The 25,100-nt window shown below is 54.0% G+C and overlaps 3 protein-coding genes across 12 annotated transcripts; 1 reads left to right on the top strand and 2 right to left on the bottom strand.

Moving 5' to 3' along the window:
- Positions 1–142: 142 nt before the first annotated feature.
- Positions 143–15,544, bottom strand: IRGQ (immunity related GTPase Q). Of its 4 annotated transcripts, none has more exons than XM_067019455.1 (3): positions 14,893–15,544; positions 6,868–7,399; positions 143–5,650 (listed from the first exon to the last, which is right to left on the bottom strand). In XM_067019455.1, the coding sequence occupies exons 1-3, from the start codon at positions 14,918–14,920 to the stop codon at positions 4,327–4,329; spliced, it is 1,884 nt and encodes a 627-aa protein (XP_066875556.1). In that variant the 5' UTR covers positions 14,921–15,544; the 3' UTR covers positions 143–4,326. The 4 variants fall into 4 exon arrangements, with proteins under 4 accessions (XP_066875556.1, XP_058900529.1, XP_058900528.1 ...); XM_059044546.2 differs by lacking the exon at positions 14,893–15,544 and adding an exon at positions 7,681–8,004; XM_059044545.2 differs by lacking the exon at positions 14,893–15,544 and adding an exon at positions 7,710–8,004.
- Positions 8,067–11,312, top strand: ZNF576 (zinc finger protein 576). Of its 6 annotated transcripts, none has more exons than XM_059044579.2 (3): positions 8,067–8,234; positions 8,869–8,969; positions 10,592–11,312. In XM_059044579.2, exons 2-3 carry the CDS (start codon positions 8,885–8,887, stop codon positions 11,017–11,019), a joined length of 513 nt encoding a protein of 170 aa, XP_058900562.1. In that variant the 5' UTR covers positions 8,067–8,234; positions 8,869–8,884; the 3' UTR covers positions 11,020–11,312. The 6 variants fall into 6 exon arrangements, with proteins under 6 accessions (XP_058900562.1, XP_058900565.1, XP_066875558.1 ...); XM_059044582.2 differs by having other exon boundaries at positions 8,067–8,365; XM_067019457.1 differs by having other exon boundaries at positions 8,067–8,487.
- Positions 15,545–16,456: 912 nt separating the features above from the next.
- ZNF428 (zinc finger protein 428) lies at positions 16,457–24,987 on the bottom strand. Of its 2 annotated transcripts, none has more exons than XM_059044577.2 (3): positions 24,716–24,987; positions 21,447–21,651; positions 16,457–17,129 (listed from the first exon to the last, which is right to left on the bottom strand). In XM_059044577.2, the coding sequence occupies exons 2-3, from the start codon at positions 21,520–21,522 to the stop codon at positions 16,624–16,626; spliced, it is 582 nt and encodes a 193-aa protein (XP_058900560.1). In that variant the 5' UTR covers positions 21,523–21,651; positions 24,716–24,987; the 3' UTR covers positions 16,457–16,623. The 2 variants fall into 2 exon arrangements, with proteins under 2 accessions (XP_058900560.1, XP_066875557.1); XM_067019456.1 differs by lacking the exon at positions 24,716–24,987 and adding an exon at positions 24,354–24,605 and having other exon boundaries at positions 16,591–17,129.
- Positions 24,988–25,100: the final 113 nt, after the last annotated feature.

Genomic DNA, 25,100 nt, shown 5'->3' with positions numbered 1-25,100 from the left:
TTCCAGCCCAAGGGATTCTATCCTGCACAAGACCCCCACTGTCTCTCCTCTCCAGGGACCCAGGAGTCTAGGCTTCCAGCTCCACTCGAAATCACAAGCACCTTTTTTCCCCTTTAAACCCCGAAAGAACACACACACAATGGAATTTCTACTTTTTTATTCACTCCTCCTAAAAGCACCACAGGCTAACCCACCCTTGATTCACCCGCCTTCATAGTTTCCTACCTCAGTGGACACACGTCTCTCCATCATTATCCAGACAAGTATGAAACTCAGCTAAGGTAATGAGGCTTTTGTGCCTCTTCTGCTTCTGGCGATGGCAACGCCAAGATTCACCATACTTCTCCTTGAATTTCTGCCTTCAAGGGCCTTCCAGCCTGCAGGTGCCTTGTAGACACACCCTGATGGCAGCCAGCGACCCATCCAAAAGGAACCCTTCGTCTTTTCTGCTTGGATGCTCCCAGAGACAGATGCCTCACTAGCAACTTGCTGCCTCTACAGAGCCTAAAATTCAATCCCTTTAAAAGTCATGACTTAAAAGGCAACCACTCTAAAAGATAGTCGTGACACCCAAGAGGGCCAATCTACAACTACATAAACACAATCAGCACACCCCACAACGGACAGCGACACGTGAAAACAAAACTGGGTCTTGCTTTCTCAAATTTGATCTCGGGCATGATTCCCATTGGCATGAGGGCAGAGGGTATTTGGAAGAGAGACACGTAGAGAGCAGAGATGTGGGACGGGACCAAGTCAGAGATGGTGGCAAAGTGGCAGGAAGAGAGGCGGGCACTCCTAGCAAAGGCATGGGGGTGAGACTAACATTCGGGCTCCCAGCGTGCCAGCTTCCAGGAGGGGCTGCAAGTTCGCCGCTGTGCACGAGAGAGAATGCATGTACGTACGTGCATACACTGAATTCTCACCATAACCCTGTGAGGTAGATGCCATTTGCTGAGTGACTTGCCCAAGGTCACCCCCATGGTCAAAGGGCCGTCTGACCCTAGAGCAATGTGCACAGAGTTCCCTGTGAGAATGGGAAGCGCTCTAGGGCTGTGCTAATACAGTGGCTACTCACCGCGTGTGTCTGGTGCAACAGGGAAACTGAAGTTTACATTTTAGTTACTTCTGATTAATTTAAAAAATTGCTACCCATCCCAGTTATTGGAAAACTATCCAATATAATGGGGACAACTTGGGTATATGAATCGACTTCTCCAAATAGGAGTTTTCTGAAATCTAAATTGAGGTCAGATATTTCTGATGAAAATTTATCATCTGAATTGAGATGTGCTGTGAGAACTACACAGCAGATTTCAAAGACTTAGCATAAAAAGAATGCGAAATATCTCAGTAGTAGTTTCCTATACTGATTACATGCTGCAGTATTTTGGATATACTGAGGTAAAACATATTAGAATTACTTTCACCTGTTTCCTTTTTTTTTTTTTTTTTTTGGCGGTACGCGGGACTCTCACCGCTGTGGCCTCTCCCGTTGCAGAGCACAGGCTCCGGACGCGCAGGCGCAGCGGCCACGGCTCACGGGCCCAGCCGCTCCGCGGCACGTGGGATCCTCCCAGACCGGGGCACGAACCCGCGTCCCCTGCATCGGCAGGCGGACTCTCAACCACTGCGCCACCAGGGAAGCCCTCCTTTTCCTTTTTTAACGTGGCTATTAGAAAATTTGAAACTACCCGTGTGGCTCACATCCTGTTTCTACTGGACGGCCCTGCTCTGCGCGTCTCCAGCTCCTGCACGTGGTAGGCAGGCTTGATGGAGATGCTTGAACGCTGGACTTGAGGAGGAGACAGTGCTGTACTGGGTACTACAGATGTGGATGAGGAACAGTCTCCTAAGGCCAGAAGAGCTTTGAGGACAATGCTTGGAGCCACTCAGTATAGAGCCAAATGCTTTTCCCCGTCTTGGCCATCTCAACTTTGATAGGACAGATTGCGCCGGTGGTAGGAGTTCAAGGTAGACAGGGTGGAACCGCCCCTCAAGTACCTGCCCCTCGGATTGGTTACCCTTGTCTTCAGCTGTCAAAGGAAACAGGATCTCGGAAGTGTTTATGGTTCTTGTCCAGCCCTTTCATTTCACAGGTGGGAAAATAAGGCACTGGCCCAAGTCACCCGGAGTGACAGTTGCAAAGCTGTTTGCCTCCCAGGTCCCCTGACCTGACAGGAGCTTCCTCTCCCATGAGATACTTGTTTCTCCCCCATCTCACACCTTTTCCCTGTCTTGTGGCAAGAGGCTGATGACCTAAATTCCAGCCCTAGATCTGCCACTGATTAATGAATTAAATATTCACTAAGCACCTTCTGTGTGTCAAGCACTATTCTAGGTGCTGGTGGTACAGCAGAGAACAGGACAGGTATGGGGATAATAACCAATAAATAGGTAAATAAATAAATAAGTTAATTTTCTATAGTAATAATTGCTACAAGGAAAAATAACCGGCCAAGACGAATAATAGGGGTGGGGGTGTGAGCTACTTCAGTTACAGAGGTCAGGGAAGGCTTCTCTGAGGGGACACTTGAGCTGAGACCTGATTGACAAGAAGGAGCCAGTCGTGGGAAGATCTGGGAGCAGAGCATTCTAGGCAGAAATAACAGGAAGTGCAAAGGTCCTGAGGCAGGATCCCAGGTGGCCCACTCAAGCATCAGAAGGAAGATCAGGTTGACTGGGGGGATGGGAGGGGGCAGGAAATAAGAACAGGCAGGGGCCTTGGTGTGTACTGTTGGGCTTCAAGCCTGCCCTCTCTGGGTTTTGCTTTCCCCATCTAACATAACAGAGATTCTGCTGGATGGCCTCTCAGGTCCTCCCTTTCTGTTTTTGGCATTGAAGAGTTCTGTGACCTGTGGCTTCTCCTCTATTTACAGCTGGCAGCCTCGAACATTCCAGGGACTGTCGTTTCTGCCTTTGCCTCACTGTGGCACATTCCCACGGTGTGGAACACCTGCCCAGCTGCTCCGTGGGTCCCTTGCTCACTGTGGCATTCTGTGTGTCTCTCTCGGGGATACCTGAGGTAGCCAACACAGAAGCGTTCGGATCAGTGCAGCAGTACGGTTGCTTTTCCCAAAAGGCAGGTGTATATAATACCAAGGTCAGAAAGGGTTCAGGTTTAATGACAGAAGAAACCAAGACCAAAAAAAGATAGAAACCCCTAAAGGAGAGAGGGACAGATGAACAGAGTCCCCAGAGAGCCCCATAATCGCTCAGCACCTATAAAATGGGGGCAGTCATATCCCTTTCCAGTCAAACTCAGAAAAAGGCAGTTAGTTACCAGGATCCAAATCCATTAGGGACTTTTGGGAGATACCTCTGAGGTAGGGGTTTCTGTCCTTCCACACCCAGAAGGCCTCATTCCTGGTCTCTGGCTACCCCCCAGAGCCTACCATGCCCAGAACTCTTACTTCCTCTCATTTTTGTGGTACCATTCTCCCAACAACAACTGGGAAAGAAATCTGGGTCACCAGGCCCCTGGTGGAGCAACTATTAGAGACCCCTCTATTCCCCAAGAGGAACCAAAGGTCTCCAGATCTCTCACACAGCCCCCTATTCCCTCCTCTAGTTGGAGACCTTCCACCACCCATGAATTAGGAACCAAGGTCCACAGCCCTCTTAGGAGCCACGACTTCTGAGACTCCAGACATCCTTCCTTCCCCCAATGAAAATTCAAAGCCCCCTTTGTATGCAGGCCTAACCCCCCAACCCGCAGAAACCCAGACCTTATATCCCTTTGTGGCTCAGAAGCCCAAGGATTCCAGCTCCCTGGGGAACCCAGACCCCCTCTGCCATGCTAGAGTCCCCGGTGTGATGGAGACCCCCTTCATCAGGACTCAGGGCTTCCACCTCCTCTCCCCCTGGAGGACTTGACACCTAATAGATCTAGTTTCTACTCTTTGGAGACCAAGATATATCCCCTTGGAGGAGTCCCAAACTCTTAACTCCCTTCAGGAGTTCAGGAGTCTAGGAGTCTGAGGGTCACACCCTCTGGTCCTCCAGAGAAATCAGGAGTCATGTCCCCCGAACTCTATTCCCCTTCAGGACCCAGAAATCCTGCTGACGATTAGTCACACATTCCAACCGGTAGTCAGAACCCTCACGCCTTCAAGCACCCGGGATTCTGAGTGGCGGCCCCCGAGCCCCCCCCCGCCCCCCACTCTGTGACCTCACAAGCCCAGACATCCCATACTAGCATGCCAGAATCTGGATCCCCACGCCCTCTCCCTCTTAACGGCGACTTGGAGTCCTCAACCCCTGACCAAGCCGAGCAGCCGGGACACGGGGCACCCCGGAAGCCCCGGCCCCCACCCCCCCCCCCCTTCACTGCGCGGGCACCTGCGGTGCCAGCACTGCTTCAGCGTCGGCCCGCATCTCGTCGAGCGCCTGCAGCAGGACGCCGTGCGCCGCGCGGTAGCCCAGGCCCCCGGTGGCCGCCGCGCCACCCGCCGGCCACAGGAAGGAGAGCGCGCCCAGCGCCGCGCCCCCGGCGGTGCCCTCGCCCGCCCACGAGCCCAGCCTCGCCTCCACTTCGGCGCGCGTCACCGGACCCGGGAAGCGCGTCCACTCGGCCAGCTCCCCCGGCGCCAAGCCCAGCGCGCGCTCGCGTCGTGCCAGCGCCGCGGGTTCGAGCCCCAGCGCCCGCCGCCACTCAGCCAGCTGACCTCGCAGGAGCGCCACGTCGCAGGCCCAGCCCAGCCCCGGCACTGGGGCCGCCGCCGCCGCCAGGCTAGCCAACAGGGCCGGCCGCCACGCCCCGGCCCTTAGCGCCGCAGCCTTGGTCCGGGCCGCGCGGGGAGACGCGGGTGGCATAGCCAGCAGCAGCGCCCCCGCCTGGGCCGGGGGTAGCGCACGCCGCAGCCACTCGCACAGCCCCGGGAGGCCGCCCGGCCGCAGCGGGAACACCGGCGGCGGCGCCTCCTCCAGCACCTCCCACGTCTCGTCCTCTGGGCTCAGTGCGGCCGCGCGCTCTGAGTCCCCGCTGCCCGGTTTCTTCACGCCGACGCCAACCGGCTGCAAACTCTCGCTGCCTGCGTCCTCTGACCCTTCCCCACTGCCTGCTTTCTGCGATCCAGGGCCACGTTTCTCCCTTCCCTCCCTGCGTGCATTCTCAAACCCCCCTCCGCCTGCGTTCTCTAAGCTCTCGCCGCTCTTTTCCTCTTCGTCCAGGGACTCCGGATCCTCGCCCTCGCCGTCTGTTCGCACGCAGACCAGCGGCGTATCTGGTAGCACCAAGGGCCGGACTTGGGCCCAGTCCTTCTCAGTGGGGGCCCCAGGGGTGACGAGGATGAGAGCATCGTAGTGGGTTGGGTGGAGGGCGGCAGCAGTGCCCGCGGAGCCCAGGGGCACGGTCCAGAGCACCACGTTGGGGCGCTCTGGGGCCGGGTAGGGCATGGGCTCCGCGGGCGCCGAAGCAGGCACCGCACCTGGGTCGTCAGGATCTAACCCGAGTAGCATGTTCAGCACAAGGCTCACGTCAGCTCTACCGGCCACGGCCAGGTCCAGGCGCGCGCTGCCCAGTCGCTCCAGGCCGGCCCGAACCCATGACAGCGCCGCCTCCAGGCCACCCGTCTCGAAGGCCTCGCGCACAGCCTCCAACTCTGCAGCGCCCAGCACCTCGAAGCCATCCTGAGCCGGTGGCAGGAGCCTGCGGAGAAAGGGAGCGATGGGGTCAAGGGCAGAAGAGGGGCTAAATGCTGGCGCGCTGGGCTAGGGGGACAGGACTGGGCTATGATGACAAGGTGGAGCTTTTCCGAATAATCAGGAAAGGGAGGGGCCAGATTAATGGCACAGAAACAGAATCAGAGGCTATGAAGAAAAGGGAGGGGCTTAAAGAAGGGGTGGGACGGTTGGATTGAAATCAGAAATCAGGTTGCCAACCAAGCCGAGAGCGGGTCTTTCCGAGGGACCTGTAGGATTAAGAAAAAGCCCTGCTGGGCGGGGCAAAACTCATAGAGAATGGAGTTTAGAGCAAAGAAAAAATGGCGACTGTATTGAGGACTAAACGAAAATCGAGCCCTATTCGACAAGGGCAAGGTCACCAAGGGCGCTCTTTCCTGAGACTAGGAGTTAGGAGGACTGTAAAGACAGATAAGGGGAGAACCCGCATCTACTAGTTCTTACCAAGGACGTGCAGCTAAGGAAGAAAGACGAGTGGTGGGCCTGGGGGAGAGGCTGCCCCTCCCTGAGCCTCGTTTTGACGTCTATAAAAGGAGGCCGCTTGGGGTTGGGGGAGAAAATTCAGGAGGTAGCCAGCAAGTGGACACAGAAACGAGACGGGATTAGAAAAAGGAAGTGGGGGAGGGCCCCCGAAACGACAAAGCTCGCTTAGGATGTGGCTCTCCGGGGACTGGGGTCGCTTGAGAACCAAGCAGATGGTGGGCAGGAGGGTGAAGACTGGAGAGTGGAGTCTTCGGGTAAAAGCTTCACGGGGATCACCAGCTTGCCTGGAGAGAGTGAGCCCTCGTTCACACTTTGGCCTGGGGGCAGTGTTTGGGCGCTAGGTCCCGGCCCCTCCTAGAATTCTCGCGAGGGAGCGGGGGCTCATGACCTCAGAGCGCTCGCGGGAGGCGGAAGGAACCTGGATGACAGGTCCGGACTTCTAGCTGACCCTTGGCCTAGATGATAGAAAAGGGTCAAGCACAGAGCGCTAGTTTGAGGTGGAACCTCGTGGACCTCAAAACCTGCGCTGAGGGTCGGGATTTGGACGAGGGAGCAAGGCTTCCAGCAGATATCCCGTTAAGGTTGGCCCCAAACTCGCTGAGGGCGGGGTCTCACAGACCTCAAAGAGCACCTTAGGGGTGGGAAGTACAGACTAAATAAAGCACCGGTCCTCTTCAACCCACCCTGAAACGCCGCGCTCACCTCTGCAGCGCCTCCGCCTGGCTCCGCAGCGCCGCCCGCAGGCGCTCCAGCTCCTCGCAGCCGTCGCTGCTGCGGCAGTCGGTCTGTAGCACAAAGAGAGGCGCGGCGCCCAACCCGGCGCTGTCCAGCCGGGCTGCGGTCTGATCCCGGGCCTGGGCTACATGCTGTGACTCCTCGGGACGGAGGTTCCGCACAGCCAGCAGCGGGGTCCCTCGGGCCAGGGCGGCCCGCGCTGCCTCCCCCAGCGCTGGGGCCAAGGGTTCCTCATTCCCCTCGGGGCCGGGCAGCACCAACACCAGCACGTTGGCTTCCGCTGCCCAGGGCCCCGGCGCTGCAGGTGGGCAGCTCAGCTCGCCCAGGAAGAGGCCTGGGCCTGCAGCTCTCAGGCTGGGGAGCCCGGAATCCAGCCGTCCGTCGGGGATCTCTACCGTCTCCACATCCTTGTCGCACAGCGCTGCGATCAGAGCAGACTTTCCCGAGCCCGGAGGCCCCAGGAATAAGATGGTCACGTCACCCCGCGGCGGAGGCATGGCTGGAAAGCGGGGAGAGAGGAAGACCCGGGTCACGGAGCACCCAACCGTTTTCTTTCCTAGCTTCCCCACTCTGGTTTCAGACTTCAGCCTTTTACCCAGTCCACTTCTTTCGTTCTCGGGTATCACTCCCAGGCACCTAGAAATCTGGCGCCCAGGCCCTACTCCCCAGGGACCTGGGAGTCCTGTCCGCCCTCTTTCTGGATGCGTTTCCCTTTACGCTTCAAAAACTCAGAAATCGCCCTCTAGCCCCCTCCTCCCCCAGGGACACAGATGTTTTTACCCCTCACTCCTCCCTTCCAAATCACCGACCGAGCAAACAGCCGGCACACGGGACAGCGCAGTCGGTAGCAGTCGGTCAGCCGCTGAGAAGCCCCGCCTCTGGGGTCCGAGGACCGAGGCCCATGAGGCTAAAGCGCCGGGATTTGGGGATGTCCAGACCCTTTCCGGGGGCTCTAACCTGACGTCATTCCTTTTAGGAGGGGGTGTATCTCGAAAGCGTAACCTCAGGGACAGGGCCCTTTGCAGCGCCTGCGCAGAACGGCCGAAGGGCGCTCGCTCTCCTCGGCGGTCGCCGAACCTTGAACAATGAGGGAGCCAAAGCGCGTGCGCGCCAGGAGCGCCTAACACACTTGCGCAATAAGCTTAGGTCAGTACGGCAAGGGAGGCTTGCAGCGTCATCATTACGCACCCCAGTGCAGCGAAGGACCCCTCCCATTATTTTGAGGACCGGGTTGGCGCGACTGAATCAGTGCAGTCGGATGGCAACCCGAGATCTGGGCTTCGAAAAGCTTTTCAGGCGAAAGGCTGTGGAAACCACCGGGACTCTGAGACTCGGTGGGCCCTACGCCGCTTCCCTTCGGGTGACGGCGCTGTGACGAGCAACTGACAGGCGCAACGAAAGGCAGCCCTCTGCTGTCTGGAGAAGAGCAGAGGCCTGGGCTACCAGCCTCGGGAGGGAGCCGAGGGCAGTGCATGGGGCAGCGGGTCACGGCGGCTGAAAGCGCGCGTGGGAAGCGGGGGCTCTAGGTGCAATAAGAGTTTCGGGATGTCAGAGAAAGATGTCTCCCGGAAGGAGGCAGGCTAAAGAGTGGGTACTACCACCTGCCTCAAGACAGGTGGGAGAGAAGGGGATGAGGCTGGTGTCAAAGATCAAGGGTCCCGCGCTCTGAGTTCAGGGAGTTAGTTTGGTGTAGGAGGCATAGGTCAGAGGTCTCACGCAAGTGAGAAGGCTCTAAGGGGAGTCACAAACCCGGGGAGTTGAATCTTCTGGGAGGATTGAATCTTCTCTAGCGAGCTGCTCTATAAGGTTAGAATTCAAGGAGATGTTATCTCGTGGGGGGTCGGCCAAAGGCTGGCAAAGCCAAGCCTGTCAAAGGTCATAGGATTGGCGGGCCCTCTAAGACTCGCTGTAGATAAAGCGATTTCACTTGATTTACTGTTCTGTCATGCGTGCTCCTCTCCTGACCAGAGGGGTCTCAGTCACCATGGAGGACCGGCACCCCAAAGAGACTATGGAGCAGCAGGATTCGTCCAAGGAGAGAAGTCCCCAAAGTCCGGGAGGTGACATCTGTGAGTACTGCTGACCAGAGATGGGTGGGGTGCAGGAGCTGTGATGCTAAAAGGATTTCTATAGCATTTCAGTGTCCAGGGCGTTGCGGGGATTTGCCTGTTGGGAAGGAGCTGTTAATGGTCCCTGAGCTGCCCTCCCAGGACCTGCTACTCCCCACCCCTACCCTTATTACCCTCAGACGTACCCATCCTGCTCTATCCACATAAGCATGAATGGGATGCAGTTCAGAGGCACAGAGTGGCATCCGGAGAGGCTTGGAGTGGGAGAGGTGGCTGGGAAAGGGCAGAGAGCCCCAGTCCCAACTCTGCCCCAGACTCTCAGTGTGACTCGGGCCTCAGTTTCCCTATATGTCAAAAGGGCTCACGGGCGGCAGAAAAGGGGAAAGTTTAATGTTAATGAAGGTAGCCAGTTCGACCTAGGATAATAGCAACAGCTTCTACTGAATGCTTATTATGTGCTAGGTGCATTCTAAGAGTTTAACATTTGTTATCTCATTCCGTCCTCCTAACAGACTCTGTGAAAATGGTAATTATCACTTTCACATGAGGGAACCGAGGCAAAGAGAGGTTAAGTATTTATAACGATGAAAGCCACAGTGTCAATGCTCTCCAGCCAGAGACCACCAGGAACACACCTGGAGTTGACCAAGTTGGGCTTATTGCTCACTGCGCTGAGGAAGCACACACACCGTGGGGCATCTCAGTAATAAGGACTTATTACATGATTTAGGCTTGTGGTAGGTGATTTGGGGAACGGTTCAAGAAAGGGGTTTTGCTGTGGATGGATGCTGCCAGGAAGCAGGGGCAATTACATGGCTGGCTATCTTAATAAATCTTACCTAGAAGGAGGGAGGAACAAAGCAAGGCTCCAGGTGTAACTGGTAAAGCAGCAGCAGGCACTCATATTAGCCACGACGCGGGTGGGGGGGGGTGTCTGGCCATTGTCGTGGCTTGGACAGTGTTCACGTTTTGTCTGTGTTTAGAAGGCATCATGGCATGGTCTTGTCTTGATTCGTCTCAGTCACAGCATGGCCTTGTCTGACGATGTTCTGTGAAACAGTTTATGCTGAACAGGAGAACACCAAGGCCTGGCTGTGAGTGCCAGGCCAGCTCCTAGTTGTGGGGCTTCTTTTCTTTCTCAACAATAATTATTGCAAACCGTTGTGTAACACCGTTCTAAGCACTTTGTATACGTTAGTTCGTTTATTCCTCACAACAGCCCTATAAAGTAGATACTGATATGATCATTACCCCATTTTCCAGATGAAAACGCCGTTTCTACTTGCCTCGGCAGCGGTAGAACCAGGAGTCAGTTCCAGGCAGTCTGGCTCGAGAGGCTGTGCTCTAATCACATGGCTCTGTAGGAAGGGCAGACTCCCTGGGGTCCAGTCCTGACTCCGCCATTTCATTTCTTAGCTTCATGACTGTCGGCAAGTTCCCTAATCTTTTTGAGCCTCAGTCTGCTCACCCGTAAAACAGGTCCAGTAAGTCTGCTGTCCAGGCCTGGCATAGCACCTGGCACATAGTAAGCCCTGCATGCTCACTGTTGGTGCGATTCTGAGGCTGGGAGAGGCCCTCGAGTCTCCTGCTGGCCTCCCCCAACCTCTCCTCATGTCCCTCAGGCCACTTGGGGGCCCTGCAGTGCACCCGCTGCCTCATCACCTTCGCAGACGCCAAGTTCCAGGAGCGTCACATGAAGCGGGAGCACCCAGCGGACTTCGTGGCCCAGAAGCTGCAGGGGGTCCTCTTCATCTGCTTCACGTGCGCCCGCTCCTTCCCCTCCTCCAAGGCCCTCATCACCCACCAGCGCAGCCACGGTCCAGCGGCCAGGCCCTCCCAGCCGGCTGCGCCCACCACCACGCCACCCACCTTCCCCTGTCCTGACTGTGGCAAGACCTTTGGGCAGGCCGCTTCTCTGAGGCGGCATCGCCAGGCGCACGAGGCCCACCCCCCTCCTGGCCCCTTCGCCTGCACTGAGTGCGGGCAGGACTTTGCCCAGGAAGCAGGGCTGCATCAGCACTACATCCGGCACGCCCGGGGCGAGCTCTGAGTGTGGCTCCAGCCCTCCCTAGGGCACTGGAAGCTCTGTGGCTGGTGGGACAGCCATCTGATATGGGACGGGAGGGATTTACTTTCCTCCCTGGACAGGCAAAGGACTCCTGCAATAGGACCCAGAAGATGCTCATTGAGGGCTTTTGTCTTTGGAGAACACAAAAGCCTTCAGGGAAACAGTAAAATCAAACAATAGTGAGATCTTTTGTTTTAAAAAAAAGAAATTAACAAGAAAGGGAAATTTGTTATTTGTACCTTCCTCGTTCCCAATTAAATAGTTTGAAATCATAACTAGCTGCAGATTGTGTTACCACCATTAATTCTTCCCAGGTGGATGCAATGGGGCTGCAAGAGCCAAGTGCCTGGATCTGGGCCTGAATGGGGAAGGGAAAGTGAGGTGTTGCCTGCCTGTAATGCCACCGAATGGGTCCCACACGTGGAGCAACTTGAGCCTTTGCGGATGGGACAGCAAAGTCGGAGGCTGGACTGAGTCATGTGAGGGTTGCAATCTGGGCCCTTGTCTCTTCCCACCCCCTGCCAGCCTTTCCCACTCAAGGAGGGGCCATGGCATTGGATGGCTCTGCCCTCCTCCTCCCCAGATAATTTATTGTTCGTTTAAATAATTTTATGTACTATTCTGGTCACGGAATATTTTTTGTATGTGTAGGTGAGATGGCATGAATAAACAGAAATAGTATCTAAAAACAAAAGGTCCATAATAAAATGTCTAAACAAGGAACTCTGGCTTTTGAGCAGGAATTCCCAGAGAACATAAGGGCATGGGGAGTGGGGAGCTCAGGGCAGACCTGGCCTGGCCCTGTGGGGAAACTGGTTTGGAGTCAAACAGAGATACCTTCTGTTTCCTGTTGTATTTGGCCAACACAGGGAGATATTCCACTAAGGTCCTATTTTCAGCTCTTGAAAGGCCCAACCCTGGGCTGAGTTCCACTGGACCAGTTTTACTCCCTTGCATTACCTGCCCTGCCCCTAGAGACAATGGTCGATGCCCTGCATACGGTAATCACAGACCTGCATACAATAACCACAGACTCTGAATTGAGGGATATTTTGAAAGCCCACAGGTGAGATGGATATGGTAGAGACTGAGCTGTCTTCCACTTTTTAGCTAGGCACACGGTGGCTACAAAGACTGCCTTTCCCAGATTTCCGTGCAGCTAGATGTGACTATGTGACTGAGTTCTGACTAAATTCCTGGGTGGAGTCCTCAAGCTTCAGAAAGGAACCTGCCTTTCCTCCACCTTCCTGTCTGGAATGTGGACACGGTATCCAGCTGTCTTGGACCATGAGAGCGACAACGGGATGGCAGAGCAAGAAGACAGCAGGAGGCTGGGTCTGCGATCACTACTGCTCCCCCCACCCTTCCAGTCTCTCTACTACAGACCACCCCGTATATATGTAAGTCAGCTTACATCACTCCTCATTCAAAACCCCCCAAAGGCACCCCACAAGTAACATCCAAAGGCCTTACGCAGGCCCACAAAACCCAACACTGACTGGGTCCTGGCCCATTAAGCAATCTCAACTCCCTCCCGGTTCTGTCCTTTTCACTGCACTCTAGCCACACATGCCAGCCTGGCATCTGCCTCAGAGCCTTTGCACTTGCTGTTCCCTCTTAGCCAGAACTTTGCAAGGCTGCCTACTCATTATTCAGGTCTCAATCCCTGCCACTTCAGAGAGGTCGTCCTTGGCTAAAACAGCACATCCAACCCTTAGCCTGATTTCGTTTATCCCCAGCACTCTTCAACACTTGGAATTATCACACCTGTGTTTCTGTCATCATCTGGGTCCTTCCTCTAGAATCCAAGCTTCTGAGGGCAAGTGGCTTGTCTTCCTCATTGCTTCATCCCCAGCACCTAGGACAGTGCTTACCATGGAGGCTCAAGAAAGAACTCCTTGACTGTGCCCAGTTGTTTACCTATTTCTCAGCCTCAGCCCACCCTTCCACACTGCTCCGTGAGGCTGGGCTTTCGGCAGCTATTGCTTCCCAGACTCCCTGGACAGCTGGCTTCCTTAAGTTCATCCCACAAGAGGTACAGGCAGAAGGAAGGTCGGAAGAGGCAGAAGGGACTCACCTTGCCGTGGGCTCCTGCTGGAACCCCTCCAGCAGCAGTTCGGGCTCCAATACCTTTCTACACTCTCAGCACAAGGCACTGTGCCCCTCTTGGGGTTTAAGCAGCAGCTGTGTGGTAGCCAATCCCTGCACCAGCCATACACGTGGCGTGGCCTGCCCACCAAGCTCCCACTGGATTCTGGTCACTGCGCTTCTCTTTCTGCATCCCAGTCCTAGAGGTGGGAGCTTCTTGCAGACACTAATTTCTCAGTTACCTCACTTTTCCATGTTTGTGCTCTCAGCGTTTCAGTACCTGTGTAACCAATTCCCGGTACTGAATCCTCTGGAATTCCTAGCTTGGTCTCCATATCCTGCCTGGGCCCTGAAGAACTGAATGACCCCACTGGCAGTAGACTGGGTCTCTTGATTCCCAGTCTCTCGTGATCCTTAGGAACTTCTGATGATGAATGGATAATTCGCTACTTCTATGCTTAGAAATACCTGTCTTAGGGCAGAAGAGGGCTTAGGCATGCTGCTCCAGGAAATAAGATCCATCCATGTTGTTTTAATGAGCTGTGAATTTCTGCTTTGATGATTCTGAGATTCAATGATGCTAAGCTATAGTGGTTATGAAAGTCTCAAAAGAGTGCATAAATATAGGATTCTGAGCTTCTAGGATGAAAAGTATAGGTTTTGAAAGATGCTTTGGTCAAGGTCCTGTAACAGGCGTCAGAATGTAAATGCTCTTTGGGGCCAACCAGGTACCATAAATCAGTGAGGCAAGCAGGGTGTAAGGGGTCCAGATGCTAGACAGTGGGGACTGGGCATGCGGGAGGGAATGCCCCATTAATAGGAGGTGACCCCTATTCAGCTCCAGCAAACTATTGCCCCATGGGATTGTGGGTTCAGCAATCAATCTCACAAGGAAGCCAGAAACTTCCATCTTTGTGTCAAACCCGCCCATTTTTAAATGCTGGTAACCAACGTGATTAAGAAAACCTCAATAACTCTGGAGACCAAATACACTCCTGCAAGTCAGATGGTGGCTGTGGACAGCCATTTCTGGTGTGTGGCTTAGTGGCTAAGAATGGGTGCCTTACCTCCAGTTGTCTGGATTCAAACCTGGCCTCTGCTTCTTCCCAGCTGTGTGACCTCTAGAAGATTACTCAACCTCTCTATGCCCTGGTTATAGCAGTTGTAAAATGGTCATGATAGTAGCCCCTACGCCTCTAAGAATTATGATGATTATGACAGACTCGGAGAGAAAGTCAGAGTCAGTATTAATGGCCTGTGTGACCCGGTCCTCTTCCCCTCTGCTTTTCTCTGCTCCTCTCTGCTCTTGTGTTCCCACCAGTCTCCCCGCTGCCTTCCTCAGCAACAGCCTTGTGGCCCCAAGTGCGCTTCAACAAACATCCCAAGCAGGTTCCACCTCAGGGCCTTTGCACGTGCTGTTCCCGCAGCCACATGGCCTGTTCCTCCTCCTCTAGGTCTCTGCTCTGATGTCACCTTCTTAGTGAAGCCTTTCCTGACTACCCCATTTGAAACTGCTTCACACACACACAAGCCTCCCCATCCCCCTTCTCTTTTCCTCCACAGCACTTATAACCTTCTAACATTCTAAATGTTTTACTTAAATATTCAAGTCTCTGTTTTCCCCTTTATAATATAACCTCCACAAAGGCAGGGATTTTTGTTCATTGTGTTCACCACTCTACTCCCAGCTCCCCAAATACTGCCTGCATCTCCTAGGTGCTCAATAAATCACTGTTGAATGAATGAGTAATAAGTAACAGTCCCTACCTCGTAAGGATCCGATGTGATCGTCCATATAAAGCGCTTAGCCCAGGGCCTGGTCCGCTGTGAGCCATTATGGTAATTCAGGTTCTATTCTTGAAGGTTCTTAGTTGCCAAGCTTCTATGAGTTAACACATGTAAAGCGCCTTAGAACAGAGCTTGGCACACAGTAAATGCTCAGTAAATGGTAGCTATTATTATAATTAGGCTTCTAATTTCAAAGGAGCTTCAGTGCCAAGCTTCTGTGAATTAGTACTTCCCATCTCAGAGCAAGAGCCTGTGTTTCCACGAGGCTGTAATAAGCTGACCCTCTGTTCCCCTAACCTCATCCCTCCAGCCGCTCTTGCCTAACTGACACGTGGGGCAGGCTCCTGTCCCCCCCTCAACCCCGCCTGGATAGCTCTTCCCACCCGTGTGCCAGGCTACCTCCCTTCCTTTCTCAGGTCTCTGCTTAGGTCTCTGTCACCTCCTCAGGGAGGACTACACTATTTAAAACTGCACCCTTTTCCAGAACTGTTCTCCCTTCTCTTCTCTATTTTTCTCCGCAGCACTTACCACCATCCAGCATATGTTACATCTTTCTTGTTTACTTTTTGTTTACTATCTTTCCCCACCGGTGGCCCCTTCCCACCTCCATGTAAGCTCCACGAGGACAAGGATTTTATTTTATTCACTGGTGTGTTCCCAATGCTTAGCACACAGCAAGTATTCAAAAGATATTTGTTAAATGAATTAATGGATCACAGTCCCTACCTCGCAGAGTTATTCTAAGGACCCGATGAGCTCATGTAAATAAAATGCAGCACTCTGTAAGTGCTGGGAAAATGGCAGCTGTAATTATAATTAAAGTTCTATTTTTGTAAGTTCCTAGATGCACAACTTCTCTAAGTCAATATACATAAAGCTCTTGGACTGGCTCTTGGCACCCAGGAAGCGCTCAGGAAGCAGAGCTATGATTATAATTAAAGTCCTCTTTGTGAAGGTTCTTGGATGAAGTGGCAGAGAGCACTAGCTGTCTTCCACAAACCGTTTTCTGGGCACTTGGCTAGACCGCCTTTCCCAGACTCCCTTGCAGTAGGCTGTGGCCATGTGACATCTCTCAGCAAAGGAACATAAGTGGAAGCACTATGTGCCACCTCCAGGCTGGGACTTCTAAGAGAACATGTGTACCTCTCCAGGCTCTCTTTCCTCTTCCTCTGGCAGAACCCAGGCCATGGACACCCAGCCATGACCATGTGAATGACAAAAGGCTTACAGGATGGCCTGGGTCCCCAAATCACCATATGGAGGTTACCTGCCAACCTGAAACACCCATCCTGGACTATGATGTGAGCAAGACAATTCTGTTGTGTTTGAGCCTGTACATAACGGGGTCTATGATGAAATACATGGGAACCACACTGAACATATGCACTTAGTAAACATTAATTATCTTGGCAACAACCATCCTTAGCTTTCCCCAAGAAGCCCAGGGATGGTGAGGTAAATGCCCAGGCGCACGCCTTACACACTCAAGCTCACACACACACACACACACACACACAGACCTCAAATGCACACTCAGCCGACACACAGAATTTGGCTTTTATTCTGGCTTTCACACAACTACTGCTAAGACGACACAGATCGGTGGGACCCCATCCCCATGACCACCGTGACCACCCCGATGTCCTCAGCCCCCTCCTCCCACCCCACCCACCCCACCCCTCTGCCAAGCTCCCTAGGTCGGGGTGCTGCCTACACCTCACCCCGGGCATGCAGCATGAAGTGCCCATGCAGCTCCCCGAGGTTGTCAAAGGAATCCTCGCACTCGGTACAGTGGTAGGTGCCCTCCTCCTCCTCTTCCTCCTCCTCCTCCTCCTCCCTCCCAGCTGGTCGGCCCTCCCCAGCCCGAGGCGGCTCCTCCTCTTCCTCCCCGAGGGCCCTGCTTTCAGGAGCTGGCGCTTCCTGGGGGGCTGTAGCGGGGCAGCAGAGCCGGCAAGGTGGGGTGCCCGGTGGGGCCTCCCCAAGGGCTGAGCGGCCACAGAGCTGGCAGGGCTGGGCTGGGGGGCCCGGGAGCTGGGCTGCACGGGGGGCCCGGCGGGATGGGCCCCCCCGGCCCCCCCCCAGGCGCTGCTTCACCTTGTAGCCGGGGTCATATTCGGGATCATCAGTGGTCTCCTCTTCCTCCTCCTCCTCATCTTCTTCCTCTTCGGAGTCCGGCTCTGAGAGAGTATATTCGGAGTCAGAGGAATGCTCGGGGCCTAGAGGGGGTGGAAGGGGAAAGACGGCGGCATCAGGGGACAGAGGGCTGTGCCCAGCTCTCCCCTCCCTGAGCCCCGTTCAGACTCGCCACAGTATGGAGAGGGCAGCCTGGGCCCGACCCTGCTCTCCCCACAGATGGATCCCCATCGTGCAGAACAGGCCGTATCTGTGTGTCAAGCAAATGAACGTCTTGCAAGAACTGCATCTTAGGGGTTTATAAAGAACAAAGTAGGAGACGTAGGAGTAATAAAAACAACAATGACAGTGTCCACTGTTATTTTAAGACCCTTGTTTTTTATATATTAACTCAACTAATCCTTACAACAACCCTGAGGGAGGTACTATTATCCCTAAGTGACAAGTGGGGAAACTGAGGCATGGGGAGGTTAGGCGACTCACTGGCCTCCAGTCACACAGCTAAACGGGGAAAATGCTAAATGCGGGTGATGGCCTACACTGGATCATTTTAGGGAGACAAACACTTTAATAGGTACTTCAGCAAATTAAAACACATATACATACTCTGATCTACATGGTTTTATATATATATATATATATATATATATATAAATATCTAGTTAAATGAATTAAAATATTTATTTATAAGTATAGCTATATTACTGTGATTTCATGGGTATGAAGGACATGCCTAGGACAAGTTTAGGGTTAAAAAAGAAGAAAAAATGGAAAGTCAATGTACAGGAAGGGGGACACCAACAACTGTTATGGCGGGTGTGGAGAGGGGAGCCCCCATAGGGCGGCAGCAAAATACCAGCTTCTACAGACATGGTGGCAGGAGCCTGCCCAAAGCATCTCCTAGGACTGTGACAGCCTAGCCCTGCACCCACTGGCCGCCCTTCCTCAGCTTCCCCCGGCAGCGCACAGGGACCTCGTTACCACTGAGCCGGCCCCACTGCCTCCTCACGTCCCTCAACTCCCCAGGCCGGCACCCACCTCAGGGCCTTTGCCACCCTTTCTGCAGACGGACTAAGGCTTGATCCCTCCCCTCTGTCACATCTCTGCTCAAGTGTCACTTCGGTGAAACCCTGGTCAGTCTGTCTAACCAGCAATCCCTCCCTAGCACTCTCTACGCCCCCTAACTCTGCTTTATTTTTCTCCTCAAGGTATTGTATGTAACACCTGCTTATACGTTTACTGCCTGTCTCTGAAAGCAGGGACTTCGTCTGGCTCATGACTGCGTCCCTAGCATCTAGAACACTTTCTTTGTGCCTGGCGTTCAATTTGACAGAGCTTTTCTGCGGCTTTCACACATGCCATTCCCTCTGCTAGGTATGTCTCCTGTTGTCCTTTAAGGACCCAGAAGGAGGCCTTCCTCCCTGGTGAGGGCATCCCAGATCTAATCCCAGGCAGCCGGTCACTTGCTTTTGCCCCCTGGCTATCCTAGCCCCGCACCCTCAGCTCTGTGCCCGTCCAAAGTCCTTTCCCACTAGACCAGCGGGCAGGCCTGGTCTGACTCATCGCTGGGTCCCCAGCATCACCCAGCTCAGAAGAACAGGTTATGTTTGCTGAGCGTCCGTCCTTCCCTGCAGCTCTCTCTGTCTCTTACTTGTTCCTGCCTCTGTCCTGCTGTCTGTCTGCCATTTAACAAATGTTTCCTGAGGCCTTGGCGTGGGCTGGTCCTTCTGCCTGGAACGCCGATCCCCACTCTATCTGCCTGGCGACCTCCTACTCATCCTTCAGGACCCAGCACAGGTTCTGTCCTCCATGAAGTCACCACCCCCGATGACTTCAGGCAGAGGGTCTCTCCCCTGTTCCCTCCACCCTGGCTCCATCTCCCCTGTCACTGTCCTAAAGGCTGTAGCCATCTGGGCCCCAGAACGTCTCCTCCTTCAGGTTAGGAACCCCTCAGGGGCAGCTCTGACTCATCTGGGGTCCCCAGTGGGATGTGTGGATTGAATGAACAAGGGTGGCCCTGTTCTCCCTCCTCCAGGCCTTCGCCTCTGCTCTTCTCCCACCTGGGGCGACCCTCTCCTTCTCGACTAGCAAACTCCTGCTCCTCTTTAAGGCGCCAGCTCCACGTCACCTCCTCTGTGAGGTCCTCCCTGACTGCCCAGGCGGTCAGTGCCTCTCTCATCTGGGCTCTCCCTGCCCCCTAACACACCCTGACAGCCTGGACAGTGACAGTCTGGGTCTGGAGACTGGAGACTCCTGGAAGGCAGGACCTGGGTCTGACCCATCTCTGTGTCCCTAGCGATGCTGAGCGTAAGGCAGCCTGGGGAGGCATTTGCTGAACGGCTGCAAACCACAGACGAAACACCTCCAGCTTTGAGCTGGGGCCCCACCCCTCTTTCTTCTCCCACCTCTGACGTCACATCACCTCTCCTCCAGAGTCTTCACCGCCCACTGTGACTTCACGAAGTTGGCCTGGGAAAGGCAATCAGGTGGTCACTCACGGCTACCAGGCCTTTTGTGTTCACCGTGACTTCCTGGACCACAAGCCCTTTCGCAGCCACCACGCCTTCTCCACGTATGAGAGCCCGGAAGCCCAGCATTGTCTCCAGCGTCCGTGGGACCCTTGATGCCCGCAACGTCTCCCAATCCTCCTGCCTCCTTGAAGACCACCGAATCGGCAATGCCCAACAGCCCCCCAGTGTCCACTAAACCTTTGACTGCCGCTAACTTGGTCACGAGCCCAAGCAGTTCCAAATCTCCCAAATGGGCAAGTACAAAGGCAGCCCCTTCTAACCAGCCCAGCAACAAGTCCCGAGCCCATGGCATGGCCCAAACGCCTAGCAAAGCTAGCACTGACACCAGGGCCAGCAAAGCCAGCAAGGCCAGCAGGGTAAGACGCCCCTGGCGCAGAGGCACCCACAGCCGGGGCAGAACTCCCGGCAGAAGGGGAAGCTGCAGCTCCAAGAGGTGAGCCAACAGGGCCAGCACTCCCAGCAGGATAAGAACTAATGGTGCCAGACCAGGTAAGCCCAGCAGGGTGAGAACTCCTACTTCCCAGCAAAAACAGAGTTGGGGGAAGAGTTGCAGCCAGTTGAGAACCAACAACCGGGAAAGGAGTGACAGCCAGCCTAGAAATGTGAGCAGAAAGAGGAGCTACAGCCCCCCAGAAGCCTTGCATATGGGGAAGAGTTACAGCCTGGCTGTATCCCCCAGTAGGGCAGAGAGTTATAGCCCCACTAAAACTCCCTTCGAGGAGAAAGGTTACTGCCCATCTCCATCGTCATCGAGGAGGGTGAAGAGTTATAGTCAGATGATCACCCCCAGCAGGGGTGGAGTTACAGCCCTACTGAAGTGTTCAGCAGGGTCGAGAGTTACAACCAACATAGTGCACCCAGCAGGTCCCAAAGTCACAGCCAGTCTAGCACCCCCAGCCAGCCCCGAAGTCGCAGCTGGTCTAGAATGCCCAGAAGGGCAAGAAGTCGCAGTAGGGAGAGGGCCCACAGCAGGGTGAGCAGTCACAGTTGGAAGAGAAATCATAGCAGGGCAAGAAGTCATACCCGGAAGGGAACTCCCAGTCAGATGGGGAGACATAGCCACTCTAGAATCTGCAGCAAGGGGACAAGTTATAACCGATTTAGAACCCCCAAAAGGGAAAGATGTTACAGCCAGTCTAGAAGCCCCAGCACAGAGAGAGGTCACAGACGATCTAGAACCCACAGCAAGGAGAGAGGTCGCAGATGGTCTAGAAGCCCCAGCAAGGAGAGTCCATAGCCGATCTAGAACACTCAGTAAGGAGAGAGGTTGCACCCTGTCTAGAACGCCCAGTAAGGAGAGCGGTTGCAGCCGCTCCAGAACCCCCAGCACGGAGAGAGATTACAGCCAAACTAGAATCTCCAGCAAGGAAACAGATCACAGCCGATTTAGAACCTCCAGCGAGGAAAGAAATCACAGCCAATCTAGAACCCTCAGAAAAGAGAAAGATCACAGTCAATCTAGAACCTCCAGCAAGGAAAGATATTACAGTTGATCCAGAACCCCCAGAAAAGAGAGTGCTCTCAGATGATCTTGAACCTCCAGCAAGGGGAGAGATCTCAGCCAAACTAGAACTTCTAGCAAGGAGAACGATTACAGCCGATCTAGAACTCCCAGAAAGAAGAGAGACCACAGCCGATCCAGAACTTCCAGCAAAGAAAGCGATCACAACAAGGAGAGCAATCCCAGCCAATCTATAACCCCCAGAAGTCTCAGCAGGAAGGGATCCCCTAGCAGGGCACAGAGTCCTAATCAGAACAGAAAACCTAGCGAGGTATGGAGCCACTCCCCGTCCAGATTTCTCAGTGGAGCCCCAATCCCAAACCAGGAAGACAGTCAAGCCAACACCACCACCTTGAAGGTCATCTCACCTGGAGAGAGGTCCTCATCGTCTTCCTCCAGGCTGGCGTAGCCCCCAGTCTCAGCTGGCTCACGGGTTTCTGTCATGGCCAGGGGAGGGGACAGGAGACAGGAGCAGAGCAGCAGCTGGGCAGTGTCCCTCCCTGGCCAGCTTTCCCCAGCCACACGTAGGCCACAAGTCCTCTGATGCAGGATGTCAGCAGGTAGAGAAGGATGCTGGACAGGGGAAGGAAAGGCCTGTGATGACTCAATAAACTTTTACATAGCATCTGCCTCCCCAGGACTCAGTGTTGTGGGCAAGGCAAAGACGATCCCAACCCTGTCCTTGACTGCCTCAAGGGCCTTGACTGCTTACAGAGTCTTCACTGCAGGCGCTGCCCCTCTGTAGGCCTTAATTTCCCCATTTGGTTCTCATTCAATGGGGTGGGAAGGGTAATATTCCAAATATTTAACAGCGAGTACCAACATGGGCACCAATCAGAACTGAGAGGGGAACATGGGCCTATGCCAGGCATTAACCCTTTCCTTGCTAGGCTGTGGGAAAGTCTGGGGTGAGGGGAAGAGTCCAAAGTGGCAGCTGGGAGTAGGGATTACTTGGAATAGTGGTGATATACCAACCAGTCTAGAAGTAGTTCTATATTTAAAAAACTAATATGGCTGCACTGATTTGTGAATGTCAGCCCTAACTCTTTTTTTAAATTTAGTTTTTGTTTATTTTTGGCTGCATTGGGTCTTCGTTGCTGCACACAGGCTTTCTCTATCTGCGGCGAGCTGGGGCTACTCTTCATTGTGGTGCGCGGCCTTCTCATTGCGGTGGCTCCTCCTGTTGCGGAGCATGGGCTCTAGGTGCGCGGGCTCAGTAGTTGTGGCTCGCAGGCTCTAGAGCACAGTAGTTGTGGCGCATGGGCTTAGTTGCTCCACAACATGTGGGATCTTCCTGGACCAGGGCTTGAACCCGTGTCCCCTGCATTGGCAGGCGGATTCTTAACCACTGCGCCACTAGGGAAGTCCCTGCCCTAATTCTTTATCAATTTACACTTTGGCAAGATGATGCCTAGGTTTGAATCCTAAATCTGCCACATTCTAGCTGTGTAGCTTCAAACAAAGGACCTATCTTCTCTAGCCTGTTTCCTTCTAGGTACAAAGAGGGCTTCTAGGGCTTAACTTACATACTTGTAAACACGTTGAGACATTATTATCTCCTTTGCACAGATGAGGAAATTGAGGCACAAAGAGAATTATCATACCACCTGGTAGGTGGGTGAACTAGGATTTGAAGCCATGTCATCCTACCTCTCATAAAATGATCCTTCAGCGGAAAAGATTTTTTGAAGATTCAGTAGGCTCGTTGATATAAATTGGTGGTATGTGGCAGGTACTCCATTAGCAGTGGCTATTTCTACCTGCAACCCCAACCCTCTATAAACCCCCACCATTCCAGACTTCTCACCTCTCCCTGTGCACAACAGGACTTTTCACATCTGTGGGTCTTAGTAAATCCTACAACTGCTGTCTAGAATGTGCTCCTTCCCCCATGTCTGCCTGGAGAACTCTTAACTCTCTCTCCAAAGCCCACCTCAAACACAAGAACCTCTATACTTTTCCTCAGCCAAACACCACCTCTGCCTCTTCCAAGAAGCCTTCTCTGACTCCTCTCCTTTCTCTTCCTCTTCATCAATACTCCCTACACACACACACACACACACAGAGCACTTCTTTTTCTCCCACTGTGCTCCCTGAGAGTAGAGAGCCAGGCAGAGCAAGTTATGAAGGGGCTGGCAGCCTCAGCTGCACCTCTTATATACCAAGGCCTGTGCTGGGCACTGGCTAATATGGTGGAAAACGCATGATTCCCTTCAAACTCTAGGGGTCGAGTTTAATGCTGGGGACTAAAGAGAAAAAGATTAGGATTGAAGCCTGGAGGAGGCTGGGGCACGGGAAAGCTGGCATCAATGGCAGGCGAGCTTTCTAAAGACACTTGGACTGGGCTTTAAGGACAGAGAGGATTCATAACTGGCAGAGGAGAGTTCTCATGATACCCTATTGCCTATAGGGATCCATTTAATTTGGGAACTCTACTTTATGCCAGGATAGGTTGCCAGATTTAGTAAATAAAAGTATAAAAGGGCTTCCCTGGTGGCGCAGTGGTTGAGAGTCCGCCTGCCGATGCAGGGGACGCGGGGTCGTGTCCCGGTCCGGGAGGATCCCACATGCCGCGGAGCGGCTGGGCCCATGAGCCATGGCCGCTGAGCCTGCGCGTCCGGAGCCTGTGCTCCGCAATGGGAGAGGCCGCAGCACTGAGAGGCTCGCGTACCGATGAAAAAAAAAAAAAATGTATACAATACCCAGTTAAATTTGAATTCCACATAAAGAGTCTTTTAGAAATGTACACCTCAAATATTGCATGGAGCATGGGTATATTAAATAGTTCTTTGTTGTTAATCTGAAATTCAAATTTAACTGGGCGTTCTATATTTTAACCGGCAACCATACGCCAGGGACAATCAGAATTTCCTATGGGATTAGCAGAAGACACTGCCCACCAGTGCAGCCTACCCTTCCCCAAGCCCACATCACACAAAGCCCCTTCCAGAGTATTCCAGATGTCGGCTGGAGGCAGTCCTTGGTGCCCAAATACTATTCCTACAGTGAACATGGCGGCCAGACAGGCTTCTACGATCTTAGAGGGACATAAATGAGGTTCTCTCACTACCATAACGCAAACAGTGCCGAAGACCCCACAGTGTCATGAGCCTACAGCAACCAACTCCCAAGATGCCATGCGCGAACATAATAGGCACCCATTCCCACAACGCTAGGGAGAGGAGGCAAGAACAAAACCTTAGACAGGACCATAAGGACCAGTCCCCCCTGCTGCTGCAATTTTCCCCAGGATGCCTCGGGCCTATAATGACCACCTTCCAAGGCGCTCTTCGTCGAAGCACTCCAAGCTTCCAAGATGCTCAGCTGAAGGTGTATGACAAAAGGGACGGTTCCCCACAAGAAGCTAGGATAATCCCAGAATGCACCAGGCCCATAACAACTAGCTGACAGACTCCCACAATGCTTTAGGGCACGGCGTCCCATTTTCCCAGGATGCCCCAGGACGGCACGGAGATGCGTTGGGGGAGAAAAGGGATCCTGGATTTCGCCCTCAAGCCATCACGGCCCAAGACTCCTGCCGGCTCCTCCGTGACGGGAGCCGTCACTCCCATCATGCAGCGGTGCCGTAGTGCCCGCTTCCCAGCATGCCCCGCGCATCTCCATCCCGGACACTCACCGGCGCTGGCGGCCCCAGCTCCGGCTCGGCGGCAGCGGCTGCACGCCCAGGCTTTGCGCCTGCGCTGCAAGTGGGGTAGAAGGGAGTGCGAGGGGCGTGAAGAGCCTAGGGCGCTTGCGCGGCGAGAGAGACCATTCCTGTAGCATAGTGGGAAGAGGGGCTGAGTCGGGCCATCGACAAGGCTCGTGCAGGGGGTTCCGGGCCTTGTCCCTCGCTGTCCGGGTTTACTTGGTACAGTCCGCAGCCGGACGGAACGGGAAACTGCAAGGCTTGCGCGTGCGTGATCGATCATGAACGCGCCTTACAGAGAATGGGATGCGCTGGGGGTGGGGTGGGGGTACCATCTCTGCCTGGATCCTGGACCTGAGGCCTGCTCATTTGCATA

This window comes from Kogia breviceps, chromosome 18 (genome assembly GCF_026419965.1).
Source record: "Kogia breviceps isolate mKogBre1 chromosome 18, mKogBre1 haplotype 1, whole genome shotgun sequence".
In the NCBI taxonomy this organism is placed as follows: domain Eukaryota; kingdom Metazoa; phylum Chordata; class Mammalia; order Artiodactyla; family Physeteridae; genus Kogia; species Kogia breviceps.
This window is presented reverse-complemented; position numbering and strand designations above follow the sequence as displayed.

Coding starts and splice junctions, on each gene's coding strand:
- ZNF576 (XM_067019457.1), top strand. CDS start 8,459: ATGTCTCCCGGAAGGAGGCAGGCTAAAGA. Junction 8,488..8,868: donor GGAAGGAGGCAGGCTAAAGA/GTGGGTACTACC, acceptor TCTCCTGACCAG/AGGGGTCTCAGTCACCATGG. Junction 8,970..10,591: donor AAGTCCGGGAGGTGACATCT/GTGAGTACTGCT, acceptor CATGTCCCTCAG/GCCACTTGGGGGCCCTGCAG.
- IRGQ (XM_067019455.1), bottom strand. CDS start 14,920: ATGGACGATCACATCGGATCCTTACGAG. Junction 7,400..14,892: donor TCACATCGGATCCTTACGAG/GTAGGGACTGTT, acceptor CCCGCTTTCCAG/CCATGCCTCCGCCGCGGGGT. Junction 5,651..6,867: donor CAGGCGGAGGCGCTGCAGAG/GTGAGCGCGGCG, acceptor CTTTCTCCGCAG/GCTCCTGCCACCGGCTCAGG.
- ZNF428 (XM_059044577.2), bottom strand. CDS start 21,522: ATGACAGAAACCCGTGAGCCAGCTGAGACTGGGGGCTACGCCAGCCTG. Junction 17,130..21,446: donor CGATGAGGACCTCTCTCCAG/GTGAGATGACCT, acceptor CACCCCCTCTAG/GCCCCGAGCATTCCTCTGAC.